The sequence below is a fragment of the Carassius auratus genome, unplaced genomic scaffold (assembly GCF_003368295.1).
Source record: "Carassius auratus strain Wakin unplaced genomic scaffold, ASM336829v1 scaf_tig00027515, whole genome shotgun sequence".
NCBI classification, from domain to species: Eukaryota; Metazoa; Chordata; class Actinopteri; order Cypriniformes; family Cyprinidae; genus Carassius; species Carassius auratus.
This window is the reverse complement of record NW_020525600.1, coordinates 301,017-322,676: the sequence shown is the minus strand read 5'-3', so window position 1 is coordinate 322,676 and position 21,660 is coordinate 301,017. Positions and strand designations below refer to the sequence as shown.

Here is a 21,660-nt window from a genome sequence, read left to right as displayed (position 1 = left end):
CACCATTATAGTGGTCAATGTTTGCTTTAGTTGGGATCTTGACCCTTCAGTTATTATCTTTAGATTTTATGTGGCTGTGGTTACTGAATTATATCATACAGACAGACCACAGCAAAGGCAATCATGTGTGCCATTGATTGTGATTTGAGCTATTTGTTATAGAGTGACCTGGATGCCTGAGTTTAAGTTTCTTTACTGCATACATAAATTAAGTGAACAAGAAAAGTAAGCAACCCAGCATTTCTGACATAGTATGACATGTTTTTAATCGTTAGTTCTACGTAAAAAAAGTAATCTTTTGTTTAGACACACAGACATCAGGAATCAGCGTGAGCATCACAACAACGGTGACCATCAAAAAAGCATGTTGTAGCCAATAAAAACTCATCCATGGCTCCCATCATGCATTGCGGCATGAATAAATTATGAGCTGAACTGTCTTTTAACTTTTTATTCTAACTATATTTTATTTTTGCTGTTTTTATGTTCATTTTTAGTGTCTAGTTTTGTGATGTTCATAGATGGTCTGTTTATCTGAATATGCTGTTTGTCACCATTGTTGAGATTCATACGCTGATTATTGTTATCTGTGTGTGCCTAAAATTTGAATTATTTAATAAAAAAAAAATCAGAATCACTTGCAAGAGATACCTACAAAATGTATAGAAAATACAGATTTTTTCATTGTGAAATCAAAGCTGTGACAATCAATAATGGAAGTTTTACTTTGAGAAGAGACTGTAAATGAGTTCAGTGATTCATGTCAAACAACGATTATATTAAAACATAATCATCAACACGCGATGATTTTTGCTCTTGGTTTGACAAACAAACTTTAAAAGTAAAAAGTTACAAGCCAAGATCCCAACTAAAGCAAACACTGAACACTATAATGGTGACACACAAATTGTGATTTTTCTCATTTGTGTTTCTGCTTGTTAACATCAGGTGTCCTCAATAATGCTCAATCATAACTCAATTAACTTCTTAATTATCTCATTAACTTCAACTCTGCTGCAGTGTTACTTTTAACACTGCTTCAGTGTTTATATGAGTCCACACTCAGAGTGTTAAATTAACACGGGATTTTGCTGTGTATATATATAATGTTTTTTTTTTTTTTTTTTTTTTTTACTACACATTTAGGCAAAAACAGCTCTAGCTTATTTGTTTCATTAAAATGTGCATACTGCATTTCAAGCATGTCCTAATAATTTAGCTCATATGGGTCAGAAACATCTTAAATCCAAAAAAAACCCCTCCAATAAGTCTTAATGGGTTTGATAAAGCAACTTCTGATCAATAACCCCCCCCCCCCCCTCTCTCCCTCTCTCCCTCTCTCTCTCTCTCTCTCTCTCTCTCTCCCTCTCTCCCTCTCTCTCTCTCTCTCTCTCTCTCTCTCCCTCCCTCTCTCTTTCTCTCTCTCTGGATTGTACAGAAGTGCTCTTTCCTCCTGTATTATAAGTGAACTCTATTCAGTCAGCGCTGACCTTCACGCACACAAAGCGCTCCTCCTCTGCTGATTCACACAGACCCAGATGTGTGTGTGTGTGTGTGTGTAGGTGTGCAGGTACACAATGATGGAGGCTGAATGTGGTGGATGTTAGTTCCTCATGTGATCTGCAGCCTGAAACAAAGTATGTATGTACGTATGTGTACCCTAAATGTATAATTGAAAATTATTGAAATTGTTCAAAATGTAATAAAAGTCATATATTTTAAGGTTGAAAAAAAAAAAAAAAAATATATATATATATATATATATATATATATATATATATATATATATATATATATATAGCTTTCAAAGTAAAAAGGTGTGAAAAGGTTTTTCAATCTGAAAAATATAATTGCTTAAGCCATTTAATTTGAATTATTTATTGTGATTAAATATTAAATAGAGTGTGTAATTCAAGAGGGTATCAAATAGTGGTGTAGTATTTTAGTTGTTTGCTTCACATTTAGAAAAATGTTCTTTGTGTATTTCATATGAAAATGTTCATACGGCATATTTCAGAGATAGAGCAAGTATTTTAATAGTATGCCGTATCATACATATTCAGGTTTGAAGAAAGCATCAGGAGGATCTTTAGAGAGTGAACCACTGATCATCCTCCTGTCGGTGGGTCAGTGTTTCATCTCAGCGCTCTCATGAGTCTGAACCATCATTTCTGTCTGTGGAGATAAAAACTGTGCCCACAGATCTGATTAGATGTAATTATGAATCTGCTTTCCAGAGAAAGAATACCAGCCTCCACTGCCTTTCAATCTATTCATCTGCAGACATGTCAGCTGGCGCACAAACAAATATCTGATTCGCTCTCATACACATTAACCCTTCACAGAACGAGCACAGATCACAGCTGAGCATGACAGAAATCATCCCAGATGACGGGCCTGATCTTCACTAACATACAGAAATACTGCAATAAAACTCAGTAGAGAACATAACAGCATGTATGTATTCATTCCACCAGGAGGAACATTTAATTTAAAAGTCCATAAAAGTGACTTTGTGCTTTTTAGGGATGGCACAATCAAGCGACATTCACTTGCAGAATACAAGCTTCTAGAGGGCACATGAGTCTGAAGTAACAAATTTAGGTAAATGGGTGCAGAGCCAGTGTTAGTTTTGTATGCAAACATCAGTGCCTTGAATTTTATGTGAGCAGCTATTGGAAGCCAGTGAAAACTTATAAATAGAGGTGTGACGTGTATTCTTTTTGGCTCATTAAAAATTAATCTTGCTGCCGCTTTCTGAATTAATTGTAAAGGTTTGATAGAATTGGCTGGAAGACCTGCCAAGAGAGCATTGCAATAGTCCAGCCTGGACAGAACAAGAGCTTGAACAAGGAGTTGTGCTGCATGTTCCCAAAGAAAGGGCTTGATCTTCTTAAATCCAAGGCTTCTGGCTGATTTTGAAAGAGTTATGGTTGATGTGCCTAACTTGTTGGTGAAATTGTGATGAAACGTTGAGTTTGCTGGAATCACAAACAATTCTGTCTTGGCAAGGTTGAGTTGAAGGTGATGGTCCATCATCCAGGAAGAAATGTCAGTTAGACAAGCTGAGATGTGAATAGCTATCATCGGATCATTAGGATGGAATGAGAGGCAGAGTTGAGTGTCATCAGCATAGCAGTGATATGAAAAGCCATGTTTCTGAATGACAGAACCTAATGATGCCATGTAGACAGAGAAGAGAAGTGGTCCAAGAACTGAGCCCTGAGGCACCCCAGTAGTTAGATGTTCTGACTTGGACACCTCACATCTCCAAGATACTTTGAAGGACCTATCTGATAGGTAAGACTCAAACCATTGAAGTGTGGTTCCTGAGATGCCCTTTGCCAGTAGCGTTGATAGGAGGATCTGGTGGTTAACCGTGTCAAAAGCAGCGGACAGATCAAGCAGGATAAGTGTTGTCATAGAGTGAAGGGATGAATGTAAATGAGTGTGTTTGCTGGTGATATGAACTTGACAGATTGTGGTGTGTAAAATTGTGCACTGATGTTTTTAATTTTATTAATGAAAAACGTGGCAAAGTTGTCAGCTATTAGAGATAAAGCAGGAGGTGGAGGAGGAGGACAAAGGAGTGAGGAAAATGTTTTAAAAAGCATGTGAGAGTTAGACAAATTGTTAATTTTGTTATGGTAGTATGTTATTTTAGCAGTGGACACATCAATATAGAAGGAAGAGAGCAGTGACTGATACAAACGTAAGGTCAGTATTATTTTGGGATTTGCACCAAAGGCTGTTTAATTTAATTATTAAATAATATGTATTTATATATTTATTGCAGATTGGTGAACCTCTGTCCATCTTTAACTCTGAGATTCTCTGCTGCTCAAACTCTTTTTAAACTCAATCATGTTACTGATCTGTTGCCAATTAACTTGTTTAAGTCTAAAATGTTCCTCCAGTTGTTTCTTTTTACTAACATACTTTACACTTAACAAAACTTTTTTGAGAGGTGTTATGTCTCTTAAAATTACCTTATTCTTTTCCTTAAAATACTACATTTCCTCAGTTTAAATATTTGTTATATGTTTAAACTATATGTTTTTATGGTTTGTTCTGAATTAAATATTGCTTTATGAAATATGAAATTGAGAATTTCTGTTTTTATTCACTGGGGTTTAGATGGATAGATTTCCTCTCTTTCTCACAGCACATCCTGTGGGTCTTATGCAACCAGAGAGTCAAGGATCTAAACGCCTACAGGCTCTCAATTATTTATTTATTTTGAATGAATGAATCATGACACACTTCTCTCGTCTTCATTAGGAGACTGAGGACATCTGTTAGTACAGCTTTACCCCAAATCATCAGGCTGACTCATGACATCACACTTTGTATGAAAATGTTTTATTTCAAAGGTCTATACATATTATACAGCATCTCATGCATTCGAACAAACCAGTCGCTCAACAGGCTTTTCATTCAAGTCAATTCAGTTCATGTCCCAGACATAATCACAGTATTTTCATTCAAGTCATAAAATATGGCAGATCTTCAACAGGGGGTTTGTAATGTGGATCTGTCATGTTAAATCTAAGTTTACATAAATATATCATAGTTTCTCTCACATTAAAATGTACTGAGCAGAATCAAAATGACTGTACATCAGTGAAAATATTTTAATGGCTTTGCAATGTTAGCAAATGCAACATAACGCATTTTATATGCCAGGATTAAAATGCAATGGTCAATTATTTAATAAATAAGCTTATTCTAACCCATCTCCAAAAGATGAATAGAATGTGCTGTTTTTGGTAAGCACACATTATCGTCAGTGTTCTTAGTTGAAAGTGGTTCTCTTTCTCTCAGTCGGAGTTGTTTCACTGAATCTGACACTTGTCCAGCGCTTTGCTCTGTTTTCTGCTGGCTTTGGGCCCGAGGACCAGCCGCAGGTCGGTGCCGAAGCTCGGTCTGCGGGCCAGAGGGAACAGCGCCCCGCACGGAGCCTCGCACGCCGCCGCTGTGCTCCCGCCCTCCGCCCGCAGCGCCTGGTACGAGCGGATGGACACTTTGCGGTGCTGCGAGGGTCCGGTCTCGAGGGGGAGACCGCCGCGCCGCGCGAGCGCCTCGAACACCTGCTCCAGATTGACGCTGTCTTTGGCGGAGGTCTCGAACAGAGCGCAGCCGTTCCCGAGCGCGTGGAGCACCTCGGTCCGCGACACCGCGCGCTGCTCCGAAGGCAAGTCCACCTTGTTCGCGCAGACCACCGTCGGCACACACGCCTTCTGTTTGGATCGGTGCAGCGCCGCTTTGGCCGCGACAATCTCTGCGTGCAGAGCGCGCACCTCCTCGAACGAGCTGCGGTCGTCGAGACTGAAGACGAGCAGGAATATATCACCTGAAAAACACAGAAGAGACGACAGAGGGTCAGTATCTGACATATGAAATAATTCATGATGCTGATTCACTCAATTTATTATTATTATTTTGTCAGGAAAAAAACATAATATTCTATCGATATCAGAAGGTTAATGTCTATATAAAATAACTTTTTTATTATCTAGCTCTCCATCTCTCTGTGGTGCTTTGGAAACCCAACGTGACACTAACAGCTTCACAGCAATTATAAAGCCATCATCAAGCCATAAAAAAAAAAAACAGAGGAATGCTGTACATCATAACTTTTCCTAATAAGAGTGTGTTTGAAACTTTTAAATATACAAATAACTATTTCATAAAATATGTCCAGAAACAAGCTTCCAATGAAAGCAGAACACTTTTGGGGTTTTAAAAATAACCTCTGTCTACTCTTCATCAGTTTAATGGTGCTTCGGGAAATCACTGACTGATGTGAAGGAACAAAGTGAAGAACAGCAAGTTCTTGAGAGCATCTCATGAGGAGCGCTGTACAGCTGAAACTATTCTTGATAAGAGCTGTTACACTTTTACGCACCGGTCAGGATGGACAGCCTCCTCTTGGCGGGGAAGCTCCTCTCCCCGGACGCGTCCAGTATGTCTATCTGATAGGTCTCTCCGCGGATTTGGTAGAGTTTCCGGTGGAAATCCTCACTGGTGGGCTCGTATCGCTCCTCGAAGCCGTCGCGCAGGAAGCGGCGCAGGATGGAGGTCTTCCCGACGCGGGGCGCACCGAGCACCACGATGCGCCTGCAGTTCTGCGGCTTGGCGGCATGCGGCTCGTTCGCCAGCGGCGGGAGGCGTGCGTTCCTGTGAAGGACAAGCGCGGCCAGCTGGTCCAGAGAGGACTTTTTATCGACAGACGCAGGGTGCGCTTGACCCAAACTGGACGCGCGCACCACCCGCGCCTTCTGCTCCTGCTGCTTCAGTTGCGTCGTGGCCAGTTTGAGGATCCCCAGTCCTGCTTTGGAGAGCGTGCTGACGCTGAACCCGCTCGCGCCGAGTCTTTGCGTCGCGCTTTTGTACGCGAGCAGGACGCCGGGCGAGCTGCGCTTCTGGATCACCTGCAGGGCTGCGGCCGCTTTGACGCTCTGCTCCATGACGGGACACATTGAAAACAGGCAGATCTGTCTGATATTGATCGGATGCATCCAGCTCTGCGTGTGTGCTCTGGAGAAGTGCTTATGGTGCGCTCGCGGCGCGCTGCTTATAAACCTGCGCGCGCGTCATCGGTGTGATTGACAGGTGCGCTGCGCGTGTATCCGGAGCAGTGCGCGATGATATGTGCCAGCTCTCTTAATGAGCACCACAGCTGCGATGAAGTCTGTTCGCTGGGCTCTATAGGTCAGAGTAAGTTTAAATAAAGAAAGAAAAAATACAACTAATCTAAATGAAAATACAACACCCTACAGTCATTTATTCTTAATGCATGCAATATTGAAGGATTTCTAAAGGGTAAAAATCAGATTTCATACGCTTTCATTTTTTTTTTCCTGATAAATACATAAATAAATAAAGCTTTTGAATGAGTCCTCTTTTAGCGGTTTCTTGTCACGTGACACTAAATGGCTCCCTTTAAGCTACATCTTTTTTTTTTTTTTTTTTGTCTTTTAGGAATCTACTATACTTTTTGAAACATGAAAACAACTAGAAAATTTACTGTGCCACATTATTGATCGAATAAACAAAAACAATTAAGCAAATGGAATTTCAAAACAATGTTTTTTTTTTTTTTATGTCGTTTATGCATTTTATTTTTCCTCATTTGAATCTGTGATCTAAAGCAACTAAGATTTGAAAACGTTCCTCATCTTTAACACTTAGCTCATCTTACACTTGTTTATTTTGTGTTTTGCTCTGACTGACACGCGCGCACGATCCTTTCGCGTTCACTGGCGCGCTGCACCCGTTTCCACGGCAACGCGTCTGCACGCGGAAGTGAGGCGCTGTAAACAGACGCAGGCTCTCTTCTGCAGTAACACACCTGCTGGGTTTCACCGCAGTCTGAGCTGTTATCTTGTTTATCTTGTGTTATCTTGTTTGTTTGATTGTTGGAGGTCAGGCTTCATGGCGAGTGTCGGGAAAACAAGCAGTAGGATTAATAAACGAGAAACGAGATCTCCATCAGGTATTATCATATTAATATCAACTTCTGAACATGTTTAGTCCTTCTCTAAATTTTGCTGATGTTAATTGTAAATGTATTAACATTCAAATACATTGGACTTTGAAAATATATTCACTTTTAATATTATTCCCCAAACTAGAGCTGATATAAAAGGCACGTGAAAGGCTGTTTCCATACGCCTTCATGTGTTTCCATAGCTAAAAGCCGCTTTCATATTTGATGATAGATCTGATATCATTATTTGCCCTCATCACTTTACGTCAGTGTTTTTGTCTCGTTGCTTTGATAGCCGCTTCCTGACATATACACTAACAGTGCTTTTGGTTTTCTTCTTTTGTTGGTATACGTTTTCTTTTATTCTCTTGATTGTAAGAGACATTGTTCATAGAAATGACATACTGTAATGATCTTTTAGCAGTCAGGGTTTTTTAGTTAAAATGTGTCTAATAACGTTAAGAGTTCAGAATATTTTTATGTTTGATGAGGAAAGTAAATTTGCACCATTTACACTATACGTTCATAAGTTTGGGGTCACATTTATTTATTTAATCGTTTATTTATTAGTTTATTGTTCAATTTTTATTATTCAGCAGATACATTAAATTGATCCCAGTAAAGACATTTATAATATTACAAAAGATTTTTTTATTTTAAATAAATGCTATTCTGTAATACTTTCTGTTCATCTGTGAATTCTGAAAAAAATAAAAAATAAAAAAATAAATAACATTGATAATAATCAGAAATGTTTCTTAAGCAGCAAATCAATATTGTACAGTGCAAATTTTAGGCTATGTTTAAAAACATATAAGTATGCTTTCTTTGAAAAAACACTATTGAATGTCTCAATATTTTGATATGATTATAATCGTTTGACAGACCTGGTTTGAGTAGTCACATTATCAGAGGTGTGTGGTTTCTCTCGTCTCGTGTGTCAGATAAGAAGCTGCTGGAAAGCTGTGAGGAGATCTCATCATCATCCTCATGTGTGTGTGAGGAAGATCACAGCCCCGCTCTGAACGGACACGACATCCAGAGTCTGGCCATCACAGCTCAAGACCTGGAGAGGGTGAGAGAGTGTGTGTGAGTGTGTGTTTTACCCCACAAGGTGTTTACATATCACGTCTTGTTGCTTTTTAATTCACAGCTGCGAGTCCCTAAACCTCCGTCCGATTCCCAGAAGCCTAACTCGATGACCCGTGTTTACGTCCGTAAGACACGCCCCCTAGACGAGGTCAGCAGAGCAGTTAGAGTCACCGTAGCGAGGCCCCTCCCACTTGATGTTGCCCCGCCCTATCAATTTGAATATGCAGGTAGTGGGCGTGGCTTTATGTCAGAACAGGAAGCTCAGTGTGCTTGATGTTTTAAACTCTCTCTGTGTGTCAAAGTTCCCGGTGGGCCGCGGTTTGACGTGCAGGGGATGGTGCTGCCACACAGCATTCTGGGAAGCCTGGAGGATTTCAGGACAGAGATGCATCTGCGAGGAGAAACAGAGGTGAGGGTCACAGACAGCTGAAATGGCACTTCCTTTCAAAAAAGCCTATGATACTTAGGGAACGCACAGAGTAATAAGCTCGTAATCATTATGTTTGTTCTAAAAGTCTGAGATATTTGACTGAAATCTTCTGTTACACTCGTTCTCAGCTGGTGCAGAGGATTCCAGAGCGACAGGAACCGCCCCCTCTGTGGCTGGAGGATGAGGATGAGGACAATACCACACATTCAGAAACTGGGCGGGGCCATCAGAGCCACGCCCTCCAGCACTGGGGCCGTCACATGACAGAGAGACGCAGACAGCAGGACTTCATCTCACGTGAGGAGAACAGAGGATGGGTTTTTCAGGCGGTCAAAATTAATGTGCATTTCTAAGATATTGATGAAATACATCTAGAATTCACCAAATTTCATAGTATTGCGTAAAAATTGTTATGCTTCTCCTGGAATTGTATAGTTATTATTTTAATTAAAACTGAGTGCTATTTTTTAAAGGAATTGATGCTTTTATATTTATCAAGGATGCATTCAAATTATCAAAAGTGACAGTTTATAACATAATTAAGATTTTTTTTTTTTTTTTTACAAAAGTTTAAATACTGTTCTTTCAAATGAAAGATCCTGAAAAATCATATTTATCACAGTTTTCACAAAAACATAAAATTTTCAACATTTATGATAATCAGAAATATTTCTTGAGCAGCAAAGAATCATGTGACACTGAAGAAGTAATGATGCAAAAAAAAATCAGCTTTGATCAAAGGAATAAATTACACTTTTAATAGATATTCACTATAGTTATTTAAAATTGTTATAATGTTTCACAATATTACTGTTTTTACTGTATGATTTGATCAAATAAATGAAGCCTTTGTGAGCAGAAGCTGCAGTATGATTATATAACCGTTCGGTTATACCATGTATGAAGCTCTGCTGAAGTGATGAGTCAGAAAACACTGCAGCCACTCCAGTCCCAATCAAAGGACGTTTCCTATAGCCAACCTTTATGTGTGTGTGTGTGTGTGTTATTACATAAAACACCCGGTCAGACCCTTCACACGGGGGTTTTGTAACATGATGTCTGTCTGATCTAAAGCATCAGCTGCTGTGTGTTTCACAGGGTTCCTGCAGAAGCCCACGGGGTCTTTACTGATGAACCGCTCCAGCTCATTCAGACGGGTTCAGGAGCAGAGGGATCTGATCAGCACAGCTCTGCCCGCTGTCAGCGCAGGACACGTGAGGCTCGTCCCCTCTACACTGTCAAACCTCAGGATCGGGAGCTCATCATCTAAGTGTTATATCACAGCGTGTGGGCACAGATCCATCCTGTGACTCCTCAGCTGCATACAATATATATATCTCTTCTCCACTTGAGTTCAGACTAAAACTGGAATGTTTCCAGGAAGGAGATATTTGAGTCGCTTCTTATATTCAGTGCTTTTATAGTTCTGTTTATTAACTTAGTTTGTTCACATTCATCCTAAAGTCCACGCTCAACTGAAACCCCTGACACAAATTCAGAGGTTTAGATTATGCAGGAAAAAAAAAGGGCCACAAATGGCACATGACAGCTAATATTGGCTTTTAATAAAAAGGCTAATTTCTAATAGCAGATGATCATGGGTTTGATTCTCAGGGAACATTTTGAAGAACAAATCTGTGGATGAGTCTGTTTGCATAGGAGCACATGAGTGAGGTTTCGTCACTGTCCTGTGCATCGAGTGCTCAAGCTCATGTTGTGTTTCAGGGTCATCGTGTGGGCAGTGAGTTCTGGAGCGTCCCGCAGCATTACGGGGACGAGATGAGCGGGATCACAGCCACTCTCACCCAAACTGAGAGAGGGAAGCGTCCCGCCGTCACACGCGTGGCTCAGCCGCTCAGCACACGCCTGGAGTCAGGTACACACACTCACTAACACGATCAGCACGAGCCTGTCCTCACACACACATGAGGACCGGCGCTGTGATGTCTGTGTGTGTGTGTGTGTGTAGGTGATGTGGCGTGTGAGGAGGGGAACAGCGGCTGGGATCAGAGTGTGTACCTGCAGCAGCGTCTTCAGGAGCTCAAGGACGTGCTGAGAGACTTCAGTCCTGTAAGACACTTCTGTGAACCTTCTGAACATCCATTAAGACTTCATTCAGTATGCTTATGTCACTGATTTGAGGATTTTCTGTCCTTGAGTGTTCCCTGACGCTCAAACTGCTTCACACTTAATGAACACTGAAGGAGATGTGTGTCAGCATGGGTTAATGTCACAAATAGACACATTCAGTAACTCAGAGAGTACAGAAAGACTCAGCCAATGCCAAGATCATGGGTCTGATTCCTCAGAAATGCTTGTAATGTAACTAGAAAATTAAGAAGTCATTTTCTATTGAACGCCAAATCCATTAGACTGTAAATTTAACTTTCACATTACTTACAAAATACTGCATCAGTAAGATTTGTTTAAATAATACATTTATTCATCAGTGATTCATTAAATTGATCAAAGTGATCAAAGTGACAGTACAGACATCATTTTATATAATTTACAAAAGATTCATATTTAAAAATAATGATAATAATAAAAAATAAACGTTCTGGTCATCTGTGAATCCTGAAAAATAAAATATATCAAAAGTTTTCACAGAGATATTGTGCAGCACAACAATCATGTGACTGAAATGATGCTGATAATTCAACTTTACATCACAACAATAAATGACATTTGAACAGATATTCACCTAGAAAATATTTCACCTTTTACTGTATGTTTGATCAAGTAAATGCAGCCTTAATGAGCGAAGGGACTTAAACATTAAAAACACTTCTGTGAGTCGATGGAAGATGTTGAAGCTTGAATCTTAATGTTCTTGTAATATAAAGCTGATGAAAGCAGACGGTGTGTTCTGAACAGAGTTTGAAAGGCATCTGTTCATTGAGGGTTTGAATCAAGTCCCAGATCTTTTGTGAAGATCAAGAGAAGAAATCCTGAGTGACTGTCAGTGTGTAGAAGTTCATTAGCAGTGTCAGTTCTCTATCAATACCTGCACGTGTGAAATGTGCCGCCGCTAAAGGACTTGAGCAGCACGAGTGGAGCGGGTATAGTCCAGAGTCTGAGGCTGCTGCTGCTGTTATCGTGTGAACTGTATTACTCAGACGCACACATGTGTCCATTAGCCCCGGAGAGCAGATCCACACATCTCCTGCAGTGATTACTAGCCATCAGCACAGAAACAGCAGCTCTGTTAGTGTCCTGTCACACACACAGACAGAGCGCTACATCACACACTCTTCATCATACAGAGTCATGTGTAGAAGAGAATCTCAACAGAATATAGAATATAAAGAGAGAGAGAGAGAGAGAGAGGAAGAAAAAGATACATATGCATGTACACAATTTAAGAAATAGTTATTCAATAATAATAAATAACAGATAAAATAATATATTAATATTATGTATTACATATATAGGAAAATATATATATTGTATACATTTTATGCAAAAGAAAAACATTATTTCATAAGTAAATCACAAATTAATATATAAATAATAGATAAGTAGAAAAATATCTATCTATCCATCTACCTACCTAAGATAAAGATGTAAATAAAATGTAAAAATGTTTCTTAAAGTATGTTTATTTATCATATATATAATTATCCTATTTAAATGTTACAGTGTGTGTGCACGTGTGTGTTCGTGTGTGCGTGTGTGTGTGTGTGTGTGCTGTGTGTGTGTGTGTGCTGTGTGTGTTGTGTTGTGTGTGTGTTGTGTTGTGTGTGTGTGTGTGTGTGTGTGTGTGTTGTGTGTGTGTGTGTGTGTCTGTGTGTGTGTTGTGTGTGCGTGTGTGTGTGCGTGTGTGTGTGTGGATGTGCTGTGTGTGTGTTGTGTGTGTGTGTGTGTGTGTGTGTGTGTGTGTGTGTGTGCGTGTGTGTGTGTGTGTGTGTGTGTGTGCTGTGTGTGTGTGTGTGCTGTGTGTGTGTTGTGTTGTGTGTGTGTGTTGTGTGTGTGTGTGTGTGCATGCACGTGTGTGTTTTTTTCTCAAATCAAACCACGTTCAGCTCGAGTGTTTGTTCCTCAGTGGGTTCTTCTCTCACATCTCTGATGAGTCACTAGACATCGCTCAGTAAGAGAGTGTGGATGAGACGACGGAGGAGCTGTTCTGTGGAGAGTCTGATCGCGAGCTCTGATCTGTGCTGTTTCAGGAGGCTGATGGTCTGGAGGTGGTCGGCTCTGGTCTTCCTGTGTCTCCACGCTCTCCTCTGCCGGACGAGAGAGAGGACGAGGATGAAGAGCAGAAGGAGAACCAGTACGACTCTATCTCCTGTGACTGTGGTCCTGATGGGACGGCTCTGTGTTTGACCTGCTGTGTTCTCCTGCAGATCTCCTCTGGAGCTGTATGAGGACGTGCTGACGGAGGTGGAGCTGCGTCCCGCTCTGAGGGTGTGTGGAGATCTGGCGCTCTGGACCGGCAGCACTTCCTCCCAGCAGGTATGAGGAGAGAAACAGCTCTGCGGCTGTGTCCAGTTCAGATCCAGACAAACACACTCCATCTCATGCTCACTGATGCGTAATCTTGACATCTTGATACAGTAATCAAAGTTTTTAATGGATTTGAAATGTTACCTGGCAACTGCAAATAATGTAACTAAGCCGTGAACTGAACAGATTCAAAGTTTTGAATTTGATATATACAGTATTGTTCAAAATAATAGCAGTACAATGTGACTAACCAGAATAATCAAGGTTTTTCGTATATTTTTTTATTGCTACGTGGCAAACAAGTTACCAGTAGGTTCAGTAGATTCTCAGAAAACAAATGAGACCCAGCATTCATGATATGCACGCTCTTAAGGCTGTGCAATTGGGCAATTAGTTGAATTAGTTGAAAGGGGTGTGTTCAAAAAAATAGCAGTGTGGCATTCAATCACTGAGGTCATCAATTTTGTGAAGAAACAGGTGTGAATCAGGTGGCCCCTATTTAAGGATGAAGCCAACACTTGTTGAACATGCATTTGAAAGCTGAGGAAAATGGGTCGTTCAAGACATTGTTCAGAAGAACAGCGTACTTTGATTAAAAAGTTGATTAGAGAGGGGAAAACCTATAAAGAGGTGCAAAAAATGATAGGCTGTTCAGCTAAAATGATCTCCAATGCCTTAAAATGGAGAGCAAAACCAGAGAGACGTGGAAGAAAACGGAAGACAACCATCAAAATGGATAGAAGAATAACCAGAATGGCAAAGGCTCAGCCAATGATCACCTCCAGGATGATCAAAGACAGTCTGGAGTTACCTGTAAGTACTGTGACAGTTAGAAGACGTCTGTGTGAAGCTAATCTATTTTCAAGAATCCCCCGCAAAGTCCCTCTGTTAAAAAAAAGGCATGTGCAGAAGAGGTTACAATTTGCCAAAGAACACATCAACTGGCCTAAAGAGAAATGGAGGAACATTTTGTGGACTGATGAGAGTAAAATTGTTCTTTTTGGGTCCAAGGGCCACAGGCAGTTTGTGAGACGACCCCCAAACTCTGAATTCAAGCCACAGTACACAGTGAAGACAGTGAAGCATGGAGGTGCAAGCATCATGATATGGGCATGTTTCTCCTACTATGGTGTTGGGCCTATTTATCGCATACCAGGGATCATGGATCAGTTTGCATATGTTAAAATACTTGAAGAGGTCATGTTGCCCTATGCTGAAGAGGACATGCCCTTGAAATGGTTGTTTCAACAAGACAATGACCCAAAACACACTAGTAAACGGGCAAAGTCTTGGTTCCAAACCATCAAAATTAATGTTATGGAGTGGCCAGCCCAATCTCCAGACCTTAATCCAATTGAGAACTTGTGGGGTGATATCAAAAATGCTGTTTCTGAAGCAAAACCAAGAAATGTGAATGAATTGTGGAATGTTGTTAAAGAATCATGGAGTGGAATAACAGCTGAGAGGTGCCACAAGTTGGTTGACTCCATGCCACACAGATGTCAAGCAGTTTTAAAAAACTGTGGTCATACAACTAAATATTAGTTTAGTGATTCACAGGATTGCTCAATCCCAGAAAAAAAAAAAAAAAATGTTTGTACAAAATAGTTTTGAGTTTGTACAGTCAAAGGTAGACACTGCTATTTTTTTGAACACACCCCTTTCAACTAATTGCCCAATTGCACAGCCTTAAGAGCGTGCATATCATGAATGCTGGGTCTTGTTTGTTTTCTGAGAATCTACTGAACCTACTGGTAACTTGTTTGCCACGTAGCAATAAAAAATATACTAAAAACCTTGATTATTCTGGTTAGTCACATTGTACTGCTATTATTTTGAACAATACTGTATATATATATTTTTTTTTTTTTCATCATGCTGAAATTTTTTCAAAACTCAAACTTCTAGTTGGTGGAGTAACACTCAGTATAACGGTGTAAAACACTGCCGTCTCAACTGGTTCATCATTGTGGTATAAACATACAAGATTACCACTCTTACAGTGTGTGTGTGTGTGTGTGTGTGTGTGTCAGGGGCAGCAGGGCGTCTCTGTCAGGCTGATGTTTGAGACGGTCACAGGACAGAGTGTGAGCGCTGATCTGGAGCTAAAGAATGAAGGAAGTACTACGATTTACTACAGCTGGGAGAGACTGACGCAAACACACACACTCACTCAACACTTCTACTTCAACAGCACTACAGGTACACACACACACACACACACACACACACACACTGACATCAGAAACCTCATTGAATCAATATGATTTTTTTATAGGTCTCTTCTGCTCACCAAGGCTACATTTATTTGATTTATTAAATACAGTAAAAACTGTAACTCTGAAGTATTATTCTAAAATAATATTATATTATATTTTATGTGAATCTGTGTTGAAGTGTAATTTATGTCTGTGTTGCTCCGCTGTATTTTCAGCATCATTCCTCCAGTCTTCAGTGTCACATGATCTTCAGAAATCAGTATAATATGATGATTTACTGCTCAAGAAACATTCCTGATCATTATTAGTGCTGAAAACAGTTGTGCTGCACAATATTTTAGTGGAAACCATCATACATTTTATTTTTCAGAATTTAATGTGTCCTTGATGAATAACAATATTAATTTATATATAAAAAACAACAACTTTTGACCACTAGTGTCCATATTGAGTACCACACAGACTGTAGATCGTCTGTTGATGTGTGATGCTCTCTGTCAGCGGTGATTCTGCCCGGCTGCACTAAACACATCAGCTTCATCTTCAAGAGCGCGTCTGCGGGCATCATGACTGAAGTCTGGCGTCTGCACACACACCCGCTGCTGATGGGCGGAGCTTCACTGCGGGTCACTCTGAGGGGCGTGGCTTTAGAGCAGGACAACAGCGCCCTGCAGAGAGCCGCGCTGGAGGTGTGTGTGTGTGTGTCATTTAAAGCAATGAAAGCATTCATTCAGTTGAAATGATGTTGTGTGTGTGTGTGTGTGTAGAAGGAGCTGGAGCAGAAAGTGTCCGTGTCGCTGTGTGGACGGATGGTCAGGGATCTGCTGAGAGGAGTTCACACTCCAGAACGCCCCAGTTCTCCTGCTGACCTCTACATCACAGACGAGGAGCTGTTCAACACACTCAACCCTCGCGTGCGTGATCACAGCACACACACTCACACACACACACACACACACACACATGCGCGCACACACACACACACACACACACACACACACACACACACACATATATATATATATATATATATATATATATATATATATATATATAAATTATATTATGAATTAACTAATTATAAATGAATTCATTCATTAATTAATAACAAGTGTATTTGTAAATTAATAACAATAATAGTGTAGTTTTTAGATTTTTATAAATGTTTCTGTATATTTGTCCCAGTCCTTGTCAAGCGTTTACTTTATATAACATTTAAAAAGTATACATTTTATAATATGAAATTTTATTTTATATATTTTTTATATTTTATAATATATTATTATTATTATTTTATATTATATAAATCATGCATGCTAATATATTTAGATACATATACATATAAATTAATAACTTCATATTTTATTAATATTATTAATGTTTTATTATATATTTAAATATTATTATTTATTTTATATGTATGTATTTATTACACATATTGCATACAATGTTATATTATATACTGTACATATAAATAATAAATATTTAAATTAATACAATTCATTATGAATCTATTATTTCAGTATATTTGTATATTATATATAACACTTGAAGTTTTATACATGCATATACACACACATAGAGAGAGACACAATAATATATTCTATGCATTTAAAATTTATAATTGTAATATTTCCATATAATACATAATATTGAGTGTTTCATAATATTTGATGAACATTGAGTTTATCATTTTTCTGTTGCTGTAATTTTATAACAGTGATGGGGAAAGCCACAGGAAGCTGTGTGTTACATGAACAAGGAGTAAAATGCATTGCTGAAACCCTCCAAAATTATATAAAAACATATATTTAAATGGATTTAAAGTACATCTTCATGGCTTTTGGTCCCTTTCAATGCATTACAGCAAAGCTGCAACATTAAAGCTTAGATGAGAAATGAATCAGTGTTTTCACAAGACAACATAATGCACAGATATCAAGTGTCATTAAATCATCAGCGCTGTACAGTAAGAAACTGAAGCAGTGAGTCAGACGCCAACCATTTACCCAGAAAACCTTCAGATCCTCATCAAAACAGCTCCATGAAAAGACCTCTCATCATTAAAGGTGTACAGAAATACAAAACAGAGCAGTGGTGCAGTTTAGTCCACAAGATGCTTTCATTTAATCAACATAATCACCATAAAGCCTCAAATCATAACCATCATAATAATAATCATCTTTAATATGACAGGAGGAAATAACAGTTGTATAAAGGAGTCATGTATTAGATTTGGCCAGTCGTATTTATTTTCCCAAGTGTCATAATTGATTTATTTTCCATGCACGGGGAAGGACGAGTTCATCTTCACGTCTTCTGTAAACTACGACATGCACAAACTTCAGCCTCTCATTTGGACTTCCCTCTAGTTTTCACTCGATGTTCGGTCTTGTTAAACACACGCTCGTACACACAAACAGCCGTAATCAGCTCCATTAAGCAGATAATTGCTGGAGTCGTGTAATTTAGGGCAGAACATGACTGAGGCTCAGAGAACAGCTCAGCGTGTTCCCGCCGGAGAACAGCCTCACTGAACCTGGAACTGACAGACCATCCGGACTAAATGAATGCTATGAAACATGTTGTTCTGACAGTTTACAGTTGGCTGTGGTTGTTGTTGTGCAGCTGCAGTACCGGTGCGAGGCTGTGGAGGCGCTGCGGGGCCTGTGGGAGCAGGTCAGGGGGTCAGGAGACGCTCAGCCCTGGGATCTGTCTCTGAACACACTCGGACAGGTACCGCAGCAGTGCCCCGTTCACATACACTCACTGCATCAGCCTTCAGAACGATACATAGGAGACAAATATTGATTACTTTCCATTACATTTAAGGACATTTTCCTAATCATTACTTTAATGCAAAAAAAAAATACATTCTCATTGCTGTAATGTCAAAAAGTGATATTATTTTAGTTGTAAAATACATAGGTGGCTATTAACCTAAAAAGACCATAAGAAACAAAATGAAAACAAAAATAAAAAGCGTACACTTTTCATTCAGTATAACCTGAAATACTGTACTAACTCAAGCCATATTTGAAAAAAAAAGATTAAAAACAACAAAAATGCAAAACAAACTTACTCAAACTTTAAAAGTGCAAAAATATATAAAAATTAAATTATAAATCTAATAAAAACTGTAATACTATATCAGTTATAATAAAATAACACTGGCACTAATTAATTTATGGTAAATTAAGCTTATTTTCAGGCCATTAGTTTTCATTTAAAATTGACCTTTCAGCATTTAATATTATTTTTATTTATATATATATATATATATATATATATATATATATATATATATATATATATATATATTCTACTCTTCTATTTTTGGTTTTGTGCTGGTAATCATATTGGGATATTTTGCATGCTAATGACAGGAATCTATCCCTTGATGTGATTGGTTATTATTGTGTGGTGTAACAAAAAGAAAAAAAAGGTGTTTGAAACTGCATTTCTTGACTGGCACAGGGTTTGTCTGAAACAGGGGTAGACAGGTTCCTCACCTGTCTGTAGCTGAAGACACTGATGAGCTTGTTCAGGTCTGCTTGATTTGGGCTCTTAACATACCTACCCCTGGTCTAAAATCATATTAAAAACATCAAATAGACAAATAAACAACATAAAAATTATTAATAAAAACTTTATTTTCACTACATGAGGACTTTAAGCTGCATGTTTGCTTTATTTGACGGCCAGACTGAAATAAAGCCAATGAAAAAAAAAAAAGAATTATCCGTCAGTCACTGCATGAAACAGAGCAGCGTGAACATTGTGCTAAACATCCCTCACTCAGGTTTGGAGCGTGGTGACTCGTGAGGGACAGTGAACAATGTTAATGTGTGTGTGTTTTGTCCTCTAGCTGCTGTTGTCTGTTACTGAGAGCGACGGCGAGAGCAGAGAGACGAGTCTGAGCCGCTTTAACTCTCTGATCCTGGAGCTGCAGCAGCCGCAGATACACAGCACACCTGTGCCAGCGCGAGACCTCGGGTGAGACACACACACACACACACACACACACCGCGTGATGAACATGGTGATGACCTCTGTCTGTGTACAGTGTGCAGTTATGGAGGGAGCTGCTGGACGGTCTGGTCTGTGAGTCTGTGAGACTGAGACACTCGCCGGGCCTTCAGGAGAACAACAGCTGGACAGACACCAGTGAGGACCACACACACACACACACACACGCACACGCACTCGTGAAAGACTACGCTCTGACATTAACCGTGCCGATCCGCAGCTGAGCAGGACGAGGAGCGGAGAGGAGGAGTCCAGCTGATGAAGGACGAGAGGAGACGCATGAGTGTGAGAGAGCTGGAGGAGACCCGAGCAGTGCAGGTGAACCACTCAGAAGAGCTCAGCTACTGCACAACAAGCTCAAGAACATCTTCTCAAACCCCTTTAACTGTGTAACCTCACCCAGAACACCCCAGCACACATCCAGCGTGTGGTGTGTGCGGCTCCTGTGGTGCTCACTCACTAGTGCACATCTCTCACTGACTCACACTCTGCTAACCGCTCTCAGCGCAGGACAGATGAACCCTTTCACACCCGCTAACAGTGTGAACCTCTCGCTCTCTCTCTCGCTATCTCTCTCTGATCTGTCTCTCTATTTCACACACACACACACACACACACACACACACACACACACACACAGTGGCAGTATAAACTCTCAGACAGACTCTCTATGCCCTGACACTTGTAATACTCTCTCTCTCTCTCTCTCTCACTCTCTCTCTCTCTCTCTGTGCGTGTGTGTGTGTGTGTGTGTGTAGGAAGCTGGGAACACGAGGAAACATGTGCGAGAGGAGAAGAACACAGACCCTAGCTTCACTACTGATCACACACACACACTTCAGGACAGATACAGAGCGCTGCTGCACACTCAGGTCTGTGCGCATTATAGTCAAAATACAGTGAAAACTGTCAGAAAATACTACAATTGAAAATGTGCTGTTTTCTATGTAAATATGTTTTAACATTTTATACATTTCTGTGATGAAAGCTGAAATTTAAGCATTGTTACAATCATTCAGTTTTACTGTTTTGCTGCTCAAGAAACATGTATCATTATTATCATTGCTGAGAATGAATTTATTCAGGATTCTTTGATGAATAGAAAGTTCAAAAGAACAGCATTTATTTGACATATTAATATAACTATAATATAAGTGTATGTGATAGTAGTGTGACTACAGCAGGTGATTGTGACATGATACACTTACGACACATTCAAACCCTCACACACTCCTCTGTGGTGTCTGATCACCCTGTAATGTTTGACATAACATGTGTGTGTGTGTGTGTGTGTGTGTTTCAGGTGTACGTGCTGATGGAGAGGATGGTGGATTCTCTGTGTGATTTACTCGATGACACTCAACACACTCCTCAGAGAGTGTACTAGACACAGTTCTTCCGTCTGTCTTCATTTACTGTCTAAAAAAAGTCATTTTCCTGTCAAGAAGAACCTTTGTTGTGTTTCTCGATGTGTTTGCATGTAAGTTTTAAACTAGTCGTTCTTAAACAACTGAAAGGTGATTCACTTTGATTAATGAGATAATCTATAAGCTTGTCCATCAAGCATTTCATGTCTGAATGGCTGAAGGTTGAGCTGGTTCTCTGCTGAATCTATCTGACCGTCTTTATTAATGACCACTCAAAGGTATCGCTATATTTCTGCTGTAATAAACATTTAAACTGGAAATACTTCAGTATTTTATGAAAACTGCACCATCATACTGTACATGAAAAAAATAAAGTAATTTAAATAGAGTTATTTATTTATTTATTTAGTAATACAGTATAGCATACCAAACCTTTATGCTGGGAGCTCTCGGATTTCTTCAAAATGTCTTAATTTGTGTTCTGAAGAGGAACGAAGTTCTTACAGTTTGAACGACTTGAGAGTGAGTTCATTTATATTTCTTAATTATATGGTCGTATTTTAATGAGTTTTTCAGTAATTTATT

At 39.5% G+C, this 21,660-nt stretch overlaps 2 protein-coding genes across 2 annotated transcripts; one reads left to right on the top strand and one right to left on the bottom strand.

The window, feature by feature from the left end:
- Positions 1 to 4,382: 4,382 nt before the first annotated feature.
- Positions 4,383 to 6,771, bottom strand: LOC113079254 (GTP-binding protein Rhes-like). The gene is made up of 2 exons (XM_026251479.1): positions 5,909 to 6,771; positions 4,383 to 5,353 (listed from the first exon to the last, which is right to left on the bottom strand). Exons 1-2 carry the CDS (start codon positions 6,519 to 6,521, stop codon positions 4,836 to 4,838), a joined length of 1,131 nt encoding a protein of 376 aa, XP_026107264.1. The 5' UTR covers positions 6,522 to 6,771; the 3' UTR covers positions 4,383 to 4,835.
- A 423-nt stretch (positions 6,772 to 7,194) lies between these two features.
- Positions 7,195 to 21,432, top strand: LOC113079244 (MYCBP-associated protein). Its single transcript, XM_026251466.1, has 19 exons — positions 7,195 to 7,498; positions 8,437 to 8,567; positions 8,646 to 8,811; positions 8,887 to 8,993; positions 9,143 to 9,311; positions 10,113 to 10,228; positions 10,740 to 10,890; positions 10,984 to 11,084; positions 13,184 to 13,287; positions 13,361 to 13,469; positions 15,494 to 15,662; positions 16,181 to 16,368; positions 16,447 to 16,593; positions 18,308 to 18,415; positions 19,548 to 19,675; positions 19,746 to 19,846; positions 19,929 to 20,026; positions 20,467 to 20,580; positions 21,012 to 21,432. Exons 1-19 carry the CDS (start codon positions 7,438 to 7,440, stop codon positions 21,093 to 21,095), a joined length of 2,352 nt encoding a protein of 783 aa, XP_026107251.1. The 5' UTR covers positions 7,195 to 7,437; the 3' UTR covers positions 21,096 to 21,432.
- The last annotated feature ends 228 nt before the right edge of the window (positions 21,433 to 21,660 follow it).

Bases quoted from the DNA above. Each gene is read 5' to 3' on its own strand.
- LOC113079244 (XM_026251466.1), top strand. From the start codon at position 7,438: ATGGCGAGTGTCGGGAAAACAAGCAGTAGGATTAATAAACGAGAAACG. The intron at 8,994-9,142 runs GTGAGGGTCACA...ACTCGTTCTCAG, and splicing joins ATCTGCGAGGAGAAACAGAG to CTGGTGCAGAGGATTCCAGA. The intron at 19,676-19,745 runs GTGAGACACACA...GTCTGTGTACAG, and splicing joins GTGCCAGCGCGAGACCTCGG to TGTGCAGTTATGGAGGGAGC.
- LOC113079254 (XM_026251479.1), bottom strand. From the start codon at position 6,521: ATGCATCCGATCAATATCAGACAGATCTGCCTGTTTTCAATGTGTCCC. The intron at 5,354-5,908 runs GTGCGTAAAAGT...TGTGTTTTTCAG, and splicing joins GAGGCTGTCCATCCTGACCG to GTGATATATTCCTGCTCGTC.